Source organism: Bos indicus, chromosome 16 (assembly GCF_029378745.1).
Source record: "Bos indicus isolate NIAB-ARS_2022 breed Sahiwal x Tharparkar chromosome 16, NIAB-ARS_B.indTharparkar_mat_pri_1.0, whole genome shotgun sequence".
NCBI classification, from domain to species: Eukaryota; Metazoa; Chordata; class Mammalia; order Artiodactyla; family Bovidae; genus Bos; species Bos indicus.
This window is the reverse complement of record NC_091775.1, coordinates 80,217,568-80,231,898: the sequence shown is the minus strand read 5'-3', so window position 1 is coordinate 80,231,898 and position 14,331 is coordinate 80,217,568. Positions and strand designations below refer to the sequence as shown.

At 48.9% G+C, this 14,331-nt stretch overlaps 1 protein-coding gene across 2 annotated transcripts in view; it reads right to left on the bottom strand.

Moving 5' to 3' along the window:
* Positions 1-14,331, bottom strand: part of CAMSAP2 (calmodulin regulated spectrin associated protein family member 2) — a 97,674-nt gene that overhangs the window by 10,754 nt on the left and 72,589 nt on the right. For both annotated transcript variants that reach the window (XM_070768747.1, XM_070768748.1), the window contains 7 exons: positions 14,151-14,292; positions 13,671-13,810; positions 8,077-8,170; positions 6,363-6,447; positions 3,502-3,584; positions 3,183-3,252; positions 812-2,936 (listed from right to left, as the gene is read on the bottom strand). In XM_070768747.1, coding sequence (XP_070624848.1) covers positions 812-2,936; positions 3,183-3,252; positions 3,502-3,584; positions 6,363-6,447; positions 8,077-8,170; positions 13,671-13,810; positions 14,151-14,292 — 2,739 coding nt within the window. The remainder of the gene's footprint in view (positions 1-811; positions 2,937-3,182; positions 3,253-3,501; positions 3,585-6,362; positions 6,448-8,076; positions 8,171-13,670; positions 13,811-14,150; positions 14,293-14,331) is intronic.

The following is a 14,331-nucleotide window of genomic DNA, read 5'->3' as shown; positions in this document are numbered from 1 at the left end:
CTCAACTTTTTAAAAACAGAAACAGGAGTAGCACACACGCACGTTTCTGATGATAAAAAACCATTCTTCCCTCTAAGAGTCTGGAAAACACAGAAAAATACAAAGATGAAGAAAAGGATGACAGGAGAAAAACTTTAATACTAGGCCTTCCTTGGTCTAGTACCTATGGTAAGTGTCCAGATGTTACCATCACAAGGTGATACTGTGCAGGACTTGGGTTAGCTGGCTGCAGTAGCCTATAAACGTAGGTTACATCAAACACCAAACTGGAGATTGGGGTCATAAGCTACACTCTCATCAGCGCTTCCAGAGGAGCTAGTCCAATGACAACTGTTCCAACTATATATATATTTTTCAAACTATATTTTTAATGTTTCATCTTGAAGGATTCCATCTGGTCAGTTTTTAAAATATATATATAAAAAAAGTGTATGGGAAGATGGTCAATACTAAGAACAGAAACAGATTTGCCTGCAATGCCAAGTTATAACTTTTTTAACCAACTGGCAACAGAGTATCTTTTCCAAGAGTGAATCACTTGGTTCTCAAAAGGCTTTGCTGAGAGAGAGAGACAAGCAGGGTAGGGGGGGTGGGGGGTGGGGTGGGGGGGTGAACAGGTCTCCCCAAGTTCAACGACGTGATGAAAGACTGCTTCAGAAACCAGAGTGCCTGCCGAAACCGCAGTCCACAAGAGTCAGGCCAGAACATAGCCCAGGATTAAGGGCAGACACTAACAGGGGTCCTGCTGTTCAGAGCATGCGCGCGCAAGCATGGAGAGAAGAGAGGCCTACGGCCGAGCTGGCAGTTTTACCTTAAAAAAGAATCCACAGCATACTTTCTGGTCCTCATCAACTTGTTCTTTATCACTTTCTGCATCATACTTTTCAACAGATACATCAGCCTTTTCAGGGGGTTTCAAATCTGAGAGGGAGACTTCAATCAGATTAACGCTCTTAGGCGCAGCAGGCGGGACACTGGGTTTAGAAGGCAGCTGTGCGGGCTGACTCGGGGGGTCCTCACTGGGTGCGGGGTGCGCGACCTCGGAGGCCAGGGCGGCCGGGCCCTCGGGGGCCGCAGAGGGTGGGGGCCGGGCCTCCCCGTGCTCCGGAGGCCCCGCCGACCCCTCCTCCTCTTCCTTCACTCCGTCCTTGCGCCCAGACTCCTGGGCCCGAGGCTCTCCGTCGTCGCCCAGACACACGAAGGACCGCGTCTGGATGGGAACCTGACTCGGGGAGAACCTCCGGAGCCGCGGGAGGCTGTCCACAGACCGCGGGGGCGTCAGCGTGCGGTGCAGGGGCGTGATCTTGAGTTCGCTGGGCCTGGGAGTCCTTTGATTTTTGACAGAGAAGGACGCGCTCTTCCTGGGCGCGGCCTGCGGGGACGGGTGGGCCGGGCGGGGCGGGTCGCGCGCAGGCCGGTGCGGGGAGGGCGGCGGTGGGGAGATGACCCAGGCCTGCTGCTCGCGCATGTGCATCAGTGCTTCCTGCTGCAGCGCCAGGCGCCGCATCTCCCGCTGCAGCGCGTGCAGGGACGCGTTGAGCCTCTCGATGGAGCGCGTGTGCTCCAGCAGCTCGCCGTCCTGCGGCGGCTCCTCCGCGGGCCCAGCCGGGCTCCACCGCCCCTCGGGGTCCCCGGGCGCGCTAGGGGCCGGTGGCCACCTGCCCGCAGGGCTCTCCGCGCCCTCCTTGGGGTCCGCCGGGGACTTGCTCCTAGGCCCGTTCGCCTTCTGCGGCTCCTTCTCGCGCGGCCGCTCCGTGTACACCTTCTCGTCCTCCGCGCCCGCCGCCTCCTCCCGCAGGGGGGAGACCCCGTCGCCTTTCTTCTTCACCACGGTGAGGAAGGCCGTCCTCCCCATCTTCTGCCTCTGCCTGGTGAACGCGGCCTCCATCTTCTTCTTCTGGGCCTCGATGGCCCGCCGCTTCTCCTCCAGCTTCATCCTCAGGTGCACCACCTCGGAGGCCAGCAGCTGCGTGGTGTCCCGGCCGTGCGGGAGGCCCGCGTCCTCAGGGGCCGGGGCCCAGGCCACCACGTGGGGAATGTTGAGCTCCGAGCCCTCGGGCGTGGTCTTCTGAGAGCTGCTGCCGCTGCTCTTTCCGTCCGTGTGGTTCAGCTTCCTGAACTTCTGCTCGGCAAAGCTGGTCATCTTCACCCCGGAGCTGGAGGAGGCGCTGCTCCCGGGCTGGGACTTGGTGCTGACCGTGCTGGGACAGGGGCTCAAGGCCTCTCTGGTGCTGCCGGGCCGCACGTCGTAGTCCTGCAGGAATTTGGACGCGTCATCCATGTCGGAGTCCAAGCTCACGGTGTAGTCTCTCAGGGACGAGTCCTCGTCCATGGTTTCCGGAATGTCTTCTGAGGGCACGTGGATGCCCGTGTCCACCTCCGTGGTGTCTGTGACAGGACTCAAGGCCCCTCGCGTGTCCCCCACATTCTCGGGACTGGACTGGCTGCGCGGGACGCCGGCGTTCAGGAAGCTCAGCTCCTGGCTGTGGAGGAAGAAGCCGTTGGCAAGCTGGCCCGGCCTCGGGGTGTGGGCGGGCTTCTCCGTGTCGTGGATTATCTGCAAGGCCTCTTCGATGCTCGGGGTCCCCACCTGGTTGCCAACCTCGTCGAGAAGCACGCTGTTGTGCAGCGCTCCGTTGGGGAACCTGTAGTCCGTGCTCTCGTTGGAGTTCAGCTCGCCTGTGCTCCGGGGCGCGTAGGTGGTCAGGTCACCGTGAGAGCCCACCGTGCGCTCCTCCGCGATGCCCGCCGCGTGCTCCTCCCCGTCCACCGGCTTGAAGGCCAGGTTCTTCCGGCTGTTCCTGGCTGCGCGGTGGTTGCTCAGGGCGAGCCCGTCATTGCTAAGGGAGCGAGTGATTCCTCGGTTGGAGGTGGATCTCTGCACAGCGTTTTCTTTATCAAAAGAAATATCAAATGAGACTCCATGCACTGACGATCTGAAAAAAAAGAGAAGGCTCTTAAATAACCCCAGAAAAGACAGGATCTGGTATCACTGAGAGATGTGATTTCTTCTCTCCCTCATTTCTCACAATCACATCCTCCTGGGGGTGGAAGCGGGGTAAGGCTGTCAGGACACCTGTCACCAAGGTCACTCCATCCTCTGGCTAGCAACAGGGGTGGTGGGGTGGGGAAGGAGTGCCTCTCGCTGAGGCGAGTACACGGAGAGTGAGCCTCCTGTTTACCTTTTCTCCTTGGGCCACGTCCCTATGAAGCCATCGACATAGGACATAGACGAAGACCTTCTTATTCCTCCTTCAAATGCACGAGAAGAAAAGTCACTGGCACTGTGTAAAACAATTTTAACTTACAGCATTTTACAGACTTCACACAAGGTAAGGAGATGCACACGGAGAAATGAAGAGCGTCTTACTGAGAAAAGCGAGCACAGAGAAACAGAAAGAGCCTTCGGTGTGTATATGGAACACTTTTTATTTGCGTTTATTCTCAATCGCTTTCCTGTTAACCACTCACACGGCACTCTCGGGCTTTCTGACACATTACCTGAGGCTGAAGGATGAGGCTGGGGCTGTAAGTGCCTGGAAGGCAAATGGGGACGAGAGTGTGTGAACGCAGCTCCTTCCCCACTGCAACAGAAAAGACACGCAAAATGTCACAGCCTAGCTCTTTCAGACGAATCTAACATACGCAGCTGAAGTCACAGACACCACCGCCACCTCTGACTCTCCATTCTAAGTGGAAAAAAATTAAGGAAACACACCGTTTAAACCAAAGAATGGCTGTGATTATACGAACCTTTATGCATTTTATATTTTTTAGCCCAGGAGCTTGAAATACTACTTTCAAGTACAACTCAATGTCCTATGAGATAAGATATGGCACATTATTTTCATTTTATAAGTAGAAAAACTAAGAAAGAAGCTAAATGAAAATCATCAGCTTGAAGTACTTTGGTCGAATCTAAATTTCTAAAAGTGCAAGTATGATCACTTCTTATAAAAGAGCCTGACACCTGCTTGCATGCGGACCTGTGTGTATGTCCCTAACATATTTACATTTCTCCTTATTTAATTCCACTCTATTCCAGTCAATGCAGGGGATTAGACAGTCTATTTCTCAGTTTATGATGACATTTGGCCAAAATTTAATCTTTTTCTTCCTATGTTTTCAGTCCGCCATGGCTTACCTTAGTAGGTGAAACTCAGCACGCCCTGAGAAGGGCTGAGAACGAGCCGGGGGCAGGGTGCAGTGACCTAGCTCTCTGTGACCACGCTGCTTTTCAGCTAAGGCAAACCGAGAAGATGAGCAAGCACCGAATGATTCAGAGGCAAACCTCAATGTGCATCCTACTGCTCAGCGAGCACCTGCTGCACAGAGCTTTCCAGAAGCCTGCAGCAGGCGCACGCCTCTGCTGTCTCATCAGCTCCCTCGCACCCCGCCCCCACCGTGCACATCACGTGTCCCCTCACCCGTGTCCTCGCTCGTGGGGAAGCCAAGGGACACGACCACGCTGCTCCCCATCACGGGTGTGTCTCGTCCCCTCCAGTGGCCTTCCCAAGCCTCTGCTCTTCTTACACCGACTACCAAGTGTGTCCTCAACAGAGACACGTTCAGTTATTAAATATGTTCACTCTTTTCTTCTTCCCCAAGTGCTGGCTAAACTGTTGTACGTTCCTGTAACTGCCTCACTTCACGTCTGCATGGAGGGTTTTGGTGTGGGGTAACTCCTGGACACGCTAGTGGCCATGTGTGTGCAGTAGCTGCTACAAATGTCTTGCTTGCCGTCTTCGACTCTTTCCTTGTGAGATCACTCTTCAGGCGCGAGAACACTTGTACATGCGGCTGCATCATTCCCAGGAAGAACAGCATTCCCTGAATCCCTCCTCAAAAGTTCTACAGTGGGAGAACTCACACGGGCCACACAGAAACTCAGAGACACGAGAGGGCTACACAGCGACCCACTGAGGAAAAGAAGTCAGACAGCCAGCTGGTTATAGGAAGCTCTGCTGGGAAAGAGGAGAAAGGTGGCCACTCAGACACCTGAGAGACAGACAGATGAGCCCTCCCGAGGGTAAGACATTTACCAGTGTCGGAAATGTAGAGGACTGTCTGTCCAAGTTTCTAGACATAGTAACTGCGGAATAACCTAGTGTTTAAGTGGAAAGTTTAGAAGGTTTTAAAGATTTAACAAGACAAGAGATATGACCTAGGATATTGAGTGTTTTCTAAATTTCAAGGCAGGGAATGTTACTACATAACCAACCCAGGAAAGCACTGAGGAAGTAGCGTGTAGAAAACAATCTCCCATGGGACGCCATAGAGCAGCTCCTGAACCAGTCGTATTCCAGCTTCACCTCTTCCTTCATGGTAAACCTCAGTGATGAGGTTTACCGGAGTGACGAGGGTACGAAACAGGGAACTTAACGGAAGTAAGAAAATCCATGGGGGTAAATCCGAGGGCAGGGGGAGGAAAGTGCTTTCCTAATTCACAGGGCTCTGAAGCTCACAGTGATGAGAAGCCCTCTGAGCAGTGAGAGGGTGGTGAGAGTTCTGTCCACACTGGTCAGGACACAGTGGAGAGAAACTGCTCAGGTGTGAGGAGTGACAGCTTCGGCACGTGTTCACACTTTCAGGTTAAACCAAGAGTTCATGCAGAAACTATTTTCAATTTCTTACTTATAATTTTAAAAATGTATTTTAAATATATTGGCTTGAATTTCTAAAAAAAAAAAAATCACAAAGTACTTCGGTTTTAAATTAAAAAAATCATATATTAATAAATTAGGGAGTCCAAAGTCAATACACATTTTAGTTTCTAAAAAATATGCATTAAAAGTGCTTACAGGATATGCTAAAAAACACTTTGAAACAAATTAATGTCTCTATCACATACTTGGGTCAGAAGTCAGGATTATCCTGATAGTAAATGTTTACCTGGCTTTGAATTCAATTCCTGATATTAAGAACTAAAGCATTAACTATTCAACGGTACAATCAACATTCCATCGTGACCTCTCCATAGCTGCAGGAACTAGCAAACCAAACAGGGAAAACTGTCTCATAGATGTAAAAATCTCCCCTGAGGCCTAAGAATTACCTATCATTTGAGCCTCATATGATCTCAATTATAAACAAGGTGTGCAGCAAGAGTTTAGTTTTAGGCTGATTGTTTGGACTTTAGGATAATATTCTCCCGCTTTTCAATGAGACTCATAAAAGCCTATTTATGAAACATTCAGTTCATGTAAATTTCAATGACACTGACAGAAAAACAGGCTTTAACAGGGTAAGTTAATTGTAACTTATTCAGTTCAAAGTTCAACTGAAACTGTAAAAACGCTCATGTAATGTAGTAATCAATAATCTTGATCTCCTAAGTGACTGGCATGGCTGTCCGGACTCACCCTGGCGTGAGGTCAGAGCTGTCCAGGGCATCTCGGGGGGCAGCATTCGAGACAGGAAGTGATGGCAGATCCTCCACAGGCTCAGCTACAGGAAAGACAAAAACCTCAGAATTAACATCAGCACGTTTCTGCCACCACTTCAAGGATCCTGAACTGCAAGTAAGTGTTTACTCTCAGCTTTCCTTACTCCTTATAGAGAACCATAGTGTATTTAGTTTTCTCCTTAAATTTTTCAAAAGGACAAATCTTCTTTAAACACTTCTTGGAAGTGTTCTGACCTATAAAATTCACTTGATTAAGGCTAAACAAGGGGAAAAAAGGCTTAATATAAAATAAATACAGATAATTAAAAATAAACGAGTATTCAACTTTGCAAAAGCTTTCACAGAGCTTGTTACACATGGTCACTTACGTCTACGATATAGTTGGTGTTTTGGTAATCAGTTAAAGAGACAGAATTTTGTTGGTTAATAACTAAAACACAGCTAGCTATAGTTTACGTTTTTGCGAATAACTCTCATTTAGCTTTTTGCTTTTGAGACCTAATATAACAGCTGTCGAAGATTTTGAATAGTGGGCTTCACAGACGAGATCACACAAAGCACCGCATGTGAAAACTGTGCTAACAGGAAGAGGTGTAGCACTCTGGTTGTGATCACCACAGAAGAGCCTGGCTTTCCCGACCGGCCTTCGCAGGGGCTCGGCGCGTCCACAGGCCTGCCCCGTTACGTGCCGCCTCCGCCCTGGGCAGCTTCGCAGCCGTCCCTGCGTGTCCCACAGCGCGCGGCCTGGGCGCAGAGGGCGCGCTGAGGACGCCGCTTCTCCTCACTGGAGTGAGTGCTGAGTTCGCCCCCTACCCCTGCCCGAGTACAGACTTCTTCCTTCTTCTCTTTCCTTTTTCCTTTGATTTTTTTAGGGGGGAAGCGGGTGGGGATGCGGAGAAATAAGGGAAAATACAAAACTGTGGCGGCAAGGGAAGCAGGCCGGTAGCGGGAGGCAGAGCAGTCACGCTGCGCGCGGGGCGGAGCGCCGGCAGCAGAGCGCGCCCCGCCACGCTGAGCGAAGTCCTCCCGGGGTCAGGCTGAAGGTGGGCTTGTTCCTTCCCCACAGAAAGAAACCTCTGGTTTTATCATGGAAGACAGGGGAAAATCTGGTTTGCTTTACAGAAAGTAATAAGTTTTTCCTTTTTTTCTGTTATTTCCAGAGATCTTTATGGTAACTTACCCCTTTATTTCTTGTTCGTGTCCTTATCATGAGCAATCAATAGACTGTGATACTGTAACAATCACAGAACTTACTTGGTTTAAATATATATAATATACCCAAGCCTTCTCATGGCTTAATGGCAAATTCGGATTACAGATGAGAACCAAGCCATAATTTGAATGGCTTCTGGCCAACAACATTAAAAAACAGGGAACAAAAGCTAAGGATGGGAGTAAAAGGTGCAAAGGGAAGAAAGAGGGAAAACAGTTAAAGCTAAAAGTTCCACAACATAAGCCTTCGAATTCAGGGCTATTCTCGCTACCTCCTTTTCCTCCCCTAAGGTATGGCTCACTCAACAGAGAACTGAATGGCTTTAAATATTAAAATATTCAGAATTTATCCAGGCTAACAGCTAGAACATGAAACAGTCACAGGCCTTCCTGTACAACAACATCAGGTGAGGTTGTTTTAACTCTCCATTCTGTCTGTTCACAGGAACACTAATCACCTCCTTGTGGGTGAGCGACACGGGGCTGGACGAAGGAGGGCTTCACGACCTCGAACCACCAGAAGAGCTCGGCCATGAACACCAGGTAGTTACTCTGAAAAGAGGCAAGAAAGTCAGGAGGAAAATCAGGTAAAGCTTGACCAACAAGCAATGATAAGGAGAATTTTATTCTGTGTTACCTATTGAAATACACCTTTAAATATCAGTCACTCATTGAAATTTGTGATTAAAAAAAGAAAGCAATGAGAACTCTTATAATCTCTATTGGCTGTGTTGTGCGTTATCTTCTCAGCAGCTTTCATTCTCAACTATATTTCTTTCTCCGACACATTCATTCTCCCCCTAGGCTGAACCCGTCCTGCTGCTGCTGCTGCTAAGTCGCTTCAATCGTGTCCGACCTACTTGGCTTTTAAACAAGCTCAGGGACTTCCCTGGTGGTCCAGTGGTTATGACTCTGTGCTTTCAATGCAGGGGGCGGCTTGGGTTTGATCCCTGGTTGGGGGACTAAAACCCCGCATGCCACGCAGCATGGCCAAAAAACTAAAAACATTTAAAAAATAAGTAAGCCCGCTCGAGTCTCTCCTACTGAGCACAAGGCACAAGCTTCATCCTACTCCCCTCCTCCGGCTGCCCCTCGGCCCGCCCCCGGCCCCACCCTCACCCTTGGCCCCGCCCCCACCCCGCCCAGCCCTCAGAAGCACAGGCTTCTGTCAGGCGGCCTCCCCCACCCACCCACCCGGTCCCAGCCCTCCACTCCCAGTCCACTCCCGCACTGCACGCAGCCACGAAACTGCATCTGCTCAAGTCACCAACGACTATGTACTAAATCAAACAGATTCTGTAGTCTCCCTTGAACCTGACCTCTCAGTGGCACCAATACTCTCGATCTGTCTCCTCTGTGAAGACTGCCACCCGCCCCATCAGGTGACTCCGGAACACGTGACTGTCCTGAGACATGCAGTGGCCTTCGAGCATTTCCTCGTGTGTTTCTCTACCTGCACCAATCATCCTCCCCACAACCCTGATCCAGTTCCAGCCTTATCTCCCTGAATGACAACTGCCATCACAGGGAACAAACCAGAAACCTAGGAGTCGCCCCATGCCCCCTTCTTTCTCTCTTCCCACACCAAGTCATCCTCAGGGCTGCAGAGTCTGCACGCTAAACATCTCTGAGCCCACCCACTTCTCCCCATCTTCATCATAATTACTCTGATTCAAATGTTTTCACCGCTTGGTTAGAATACAATCCCCTTTTCTTTGACTTATTAAGTCAAACTTCTCAAAATGCAGCACTCTTTCCCCCACTTTCCCCACCCTTAGGGAAAGACTGACTACAGGTTACAAGTGGTACTTGATCAGGGCCCTCCTCAATTTCCCCAGCTTCATCAAATACCATATTCTCCAGGCTTCCTCCTCTTACCCAGTCAGCTCTATGGTAAAAGGACAAAGCCATGCTCAGCACTCTATCTTCAGTGTTCAAGGCAGTGCCTGGTACGTGACAGATGCCCAATAAATATTTACTGAATGAATGTATAAATGAATAAGTTAACACATAATAAAAAAGGCCAGTCATAGGCAAAACATTGATAGGGAGTATCTCTGGGCAGTAAGATGACTGTGATTTACATTTATTCTTTATACTTAACTCACAGTACACTTTCTAAAGCCAAGGTGTAAAATTATATTTTAAGTACCAGTGCTAGATTCTGCTCTGCTAGTACAATTAACTGAAAGCTGTGTATATGTTTTGAAAAAACACTTGTTAAGTGCTCCATAACTGTCTGTTATAGGAAATTAATCAATATTTAAGGACCTTGGTGCTCAACAAAACTACTCATCATTAGGGAAAATGCAAATCAAAACCACAATGAGATACCACCTGGCACCTGTCAGAATCGCCATCCTCAAAAAGGTAAGCAATAGCAAGTGCTGATGAGGGTGTGGAGAAAAGGGAAGCCTTGAGCATTACTGGTGGGGATGCAAAATGGTGCAGGCTCTATGGAAGGCAGTATGGGGCAGTACGGAGGCTCCTCAAAAATTAAAACAGAGCTGCCACAGAATCCAGCAGGTCTATCTGGGTACACACCCAAAGGAAACGAAAACAGGATCCTGGACAGAGATCTGCACGTCCATGCTCACTGCAGCTAAGACAAGGAAGCAAGCTGAGTGTCCACGGCGGGTGGGTGGATAAAGATGTGGTATATATACACAATGGAACACTACTTAGCCCTGAGGAGAGAAGGCGATCCTGCCATTTGCAAAAACACAGATGGCTCCTGAGGGCACTGTAGTGAGTGAGGTAAGTCAGAGACACACAGTGTGTGGTATGCTGCACGTGGAGTCTAAGGAGCCAGCAGAGAGCAGAGTGGGGGATACAGGGACTGGGGTGGGGCATGTGCTGCTCCGCTGTGCCAGCCCCCGCCTATAAAGTGAATAGGTCCTGGGGTCTAATGAGTGTGGCTAATGACACTGCATCACAGATTTGAAAGCTGCTGAAAGTAGATCCTAAATGCTCACATCAGAGAAATGGTGATGACGTGATGTGATGAGGGTGTAGCAATCACTCTGCAGTATGTGCGTATCAGATCCACACACTGAGCACCTTAGACTTCTACAGTCACGCCTTCCCTGGGGGCTCAGTGGTGACGAATCCGCCTGCTGATGCAGGGGACACGGATTTGATCCCTGGGTTGGAAAGATCCGCTCGAGAAGGAAATAGCAATCCACTCCAGTATTTTTGCCTAGGAAATCCCACAGACGCTGTCCATGAGGTCGCAAGAGTTGGACGTGACTGAGCGAGTGAACAACAACAACGCGTCAATTACACCTCAGAGAAGCTGGGAAATTTGCTCTAGGCTCCCTGGTCAGACAACCGTCCTAGTAACAGAACTGTACTGTGCTTGGCCACAAGGTGTCAGCACAGGAAGAAATGATTTCCCCAGTAACTGAAGTTTATGAAGAGAATTCCTTTCTGGATCTGCGAAGATTAAACAGCAACAAATCTGTCACCATATTCTAGGAATGATACCAAATTAATTTCATTTAAAAGCTCTTCTTTTAGTTAAGAAGGTCATGCAGCTATAAATTAACATTCTTGAACAATGTAAACAATATCAAAGAATACAAATAAACAGAATAACAAGTGCACAAACTCCTCTTGTCCACATCCTAACACCACAATCAGAAGAAACCCCTGCTAACAGTTTTGTGTCTCTCTCTGCAGACCTTTTCCTGTGTGTCTATATATATGTGCAGATGTGCATACAGATGGAAACAGCGTTTTAAAAAGAGAGATAAATCACATCACGTTATATATAATGTGTGCGACCGGGTGCTTCTCTTGGTAACTCTTGCGAGCTTTCTGCCTCCTCCTCTTACACAGCTCAACCACGTTCCAGGACACCCCCATCGCGCCCCTTCTAAGACGAGCTGCTCCCCCCTGTCACCCCAGGGACAACACTAGCACAGCCTCCTGTGCACTTTCAATCCGGTCAGATGCCACCAAGTTCAGTTCAGGCGCTCAGTCGTGTCCGACTCTTTGCGACACCATGAATCGCAGCACGCCAGGCCTCCCTGTCCATCACCAACTCCCGGAGTTCACTCAAACTCACATCCATCGAGTCAGTGATGCCATCCAGCCATCTCATCCTCTGTCGTCCCCTTCTCCTCCTGCCCCCAATCCCTCCCAGCATCAGGGTCTTTTCCAATGAGTCAACTCTTCGCGTTATGTGGCCAAAGTACTGGAGTTTCAGCTTTAGCATCATTCCTTCCAAAGAAATCCCAGGGCTGATCTCCTTCAGAATGGACTGCCACCAAAGTGCCCTCTAAAAAGGGCACACCAGTGTATACATCCAGCGTGGGGGAAAGAAGGCTCATTCCCCACGTCCCCACAAATACTTGTTGCTCATGTCAACACACGATGGGATGCCCAGCACCATGGACCAAGCAACTTCTCAAGGATGCAGAATCTTAAAATACTCATTTGAAGACAAAATGTGGGTCTAATAATTTAGCAGAGAACCAAAATAGATAAAGTGACAGTGTTCTCTGCAGATAATTATCTATTTTTTAAACGCCTCATTTAAGAAAATATCTTTATATCTTGATTATGCCCAGAGTAAGTTGATCTAAACATCAAGGTTACATTTTATTTATGGGAAGTCCAAAGTATATGACTTAAGCAAATGTACTCTTACAGTTTAATGTACTTAATGAGACGATTTTTTTCCCTGAGATTACAGTAGTGGCATTTAGAATTTTTAATAGGCAATAATCAGAAAAAGCATTAACAAGATAAATATGAAAATATCTCCCATTTTGGTAAAAATGGTGTTACCATTCAAAATCAATCAAGGTCTTTCTTCCGACGTGTCGGACAGTGGGGAGTGGGTGCTGTTCTGGTCAGTGGGCAGTGGTTTGTTCTGGGAGCAGCTGCATGGCTGGTCATGGCTGGGCAGTGGGCAGTGGTTGCTCTGGGAGCAGCTGTATGGCTGGTCATGGCTGGGCAGTGGGCAGTGGTTGCTCTGGGAGCAGCTGCATGGCTGGCTGGCTGTGTCCCCTGCCTTGTGTGTAAAGAAGGAAGGGGCTCAGGGTAAAGAGGGCAGAGAGCAAGGAGCGCAAGCACACGAGCGGCAGCGTGGCTCCAGGAGGCCCATGGCAGCCTTCAGGGAGGTGGGCACCGTGAATACGGCCAGGTGTCAAGCCTGACACAAGGCTGTTCCTCTCTAACGTTACACAGAAGTGGCGAACTTCAGGCAAGGGCACAGGGGGCGGGAAGGAATTCCGCAGCTGCCAGGAACAGAAAGGCATCACTCCTACCACAGAGCTCTGGAACCTGCAGCTCAGAAGCCATCACGCCTGAGACACGTGTCTGTCTTCACTACAAAGTAAGCTCTGAAAGGACATGGATCTCTGATTGTCTGCTGATTCACCCAAAAAGCCCGGAACAGTGCAAGGTGCTCAATAAACAGCTCTTGGAAGAAGCGCACTGAGCAACTGAGCAAAGCTAGGAGGCCCTGTGACATCGTCCTGAAGCAAGGGACTCGCGCACGGCTGATAAAAGCAAGTACTTTTATTTACCTCCTAAAAATTATATATATATACTGGCTGCTCTGTGCGGCACGCGGGACCCTAGCTCCCTGACCAGGGGTTGAACCCACACCCCCTGCAGTGGGAGTGCAGAATCTTAACCACTGGGCCACCAGGATATTGCCAGGAGTTACTTCTTAAAAGGTTCATTTCTAGACAACCTTGGTCTTTCCTTCCCCCTTTCTTTCCCGAGGTTGTGTCTCAAGTTCTGGCACAGAAGGACCCTTTCTTCCCGGAGCCCACTGCCCTGCTGAGGGCCCAGAAGTACTTGCTGGCTCCTTCTCCACTGCACTAACAACTGCAGGACCACAGACTCACTCTTTGTGTTGCAAAAGCCACCTGTAGCTGACAGTGTGCGTTACAACAGAACACAATCAGCAGAAAAATCTAACCAACTATTTTGACTGAAATTACAGTTAACTTTGTACGCTTAACACAGCTAGACTGTCTCTGCACCTGGCTGTGTGCTTTCCCCACAACCTTCAAGCGCAGGGACCAGGGAGTACCTTTATGGAGGAAGCTGCGTAGAGCATGTCTTCCAGGGTGAAATGGCAACACTGGTTCAAATATTCTTGGCAAAATTCTTGGATCAGCTGCAGGTTATAGAGGCTATCAGCCAGAGACATGGTTTCTTTCAAGCAAATGTCTTCAAATAAGAAAAGAACAAGGATTAATTTTGATAATACACACTTTGGACTCACTTTATAATTAGTAACTTAATACCAGCACACAACTACGTAGAATCTGGTCATCTCTCTCTCTCTCTCTCTCACACACACACACACACACACACATCTATACACGTAGCAGTCACTACACAGACTTAGAAACCAAGCACTCCTTCACTCAACTAACTGCCCTCCTAGAATGACATATAAATGTTTTTCTTAAAAAAAAAAAAAGCCTTCATTACTTATTAGATATTACCATCTTAAATATCTGTCACATCTATCCACAGTTGAGAAATATTTCAATGGAACACTTACCCTCTAACCTGACAACACCAGGACAGTAAAAATGAATGAGGGCAGCTAACGCACAGCCATCTGAGCCGTCTTTCAACAGATTTTCTACCAACGGAATGCAAGGCAGTTGCTTGAGCAAGGTCTGCTCCTTCCTATAACGAGCCTACAATATAAAAAAGAGATCAAAGTAAGTACTTCAACG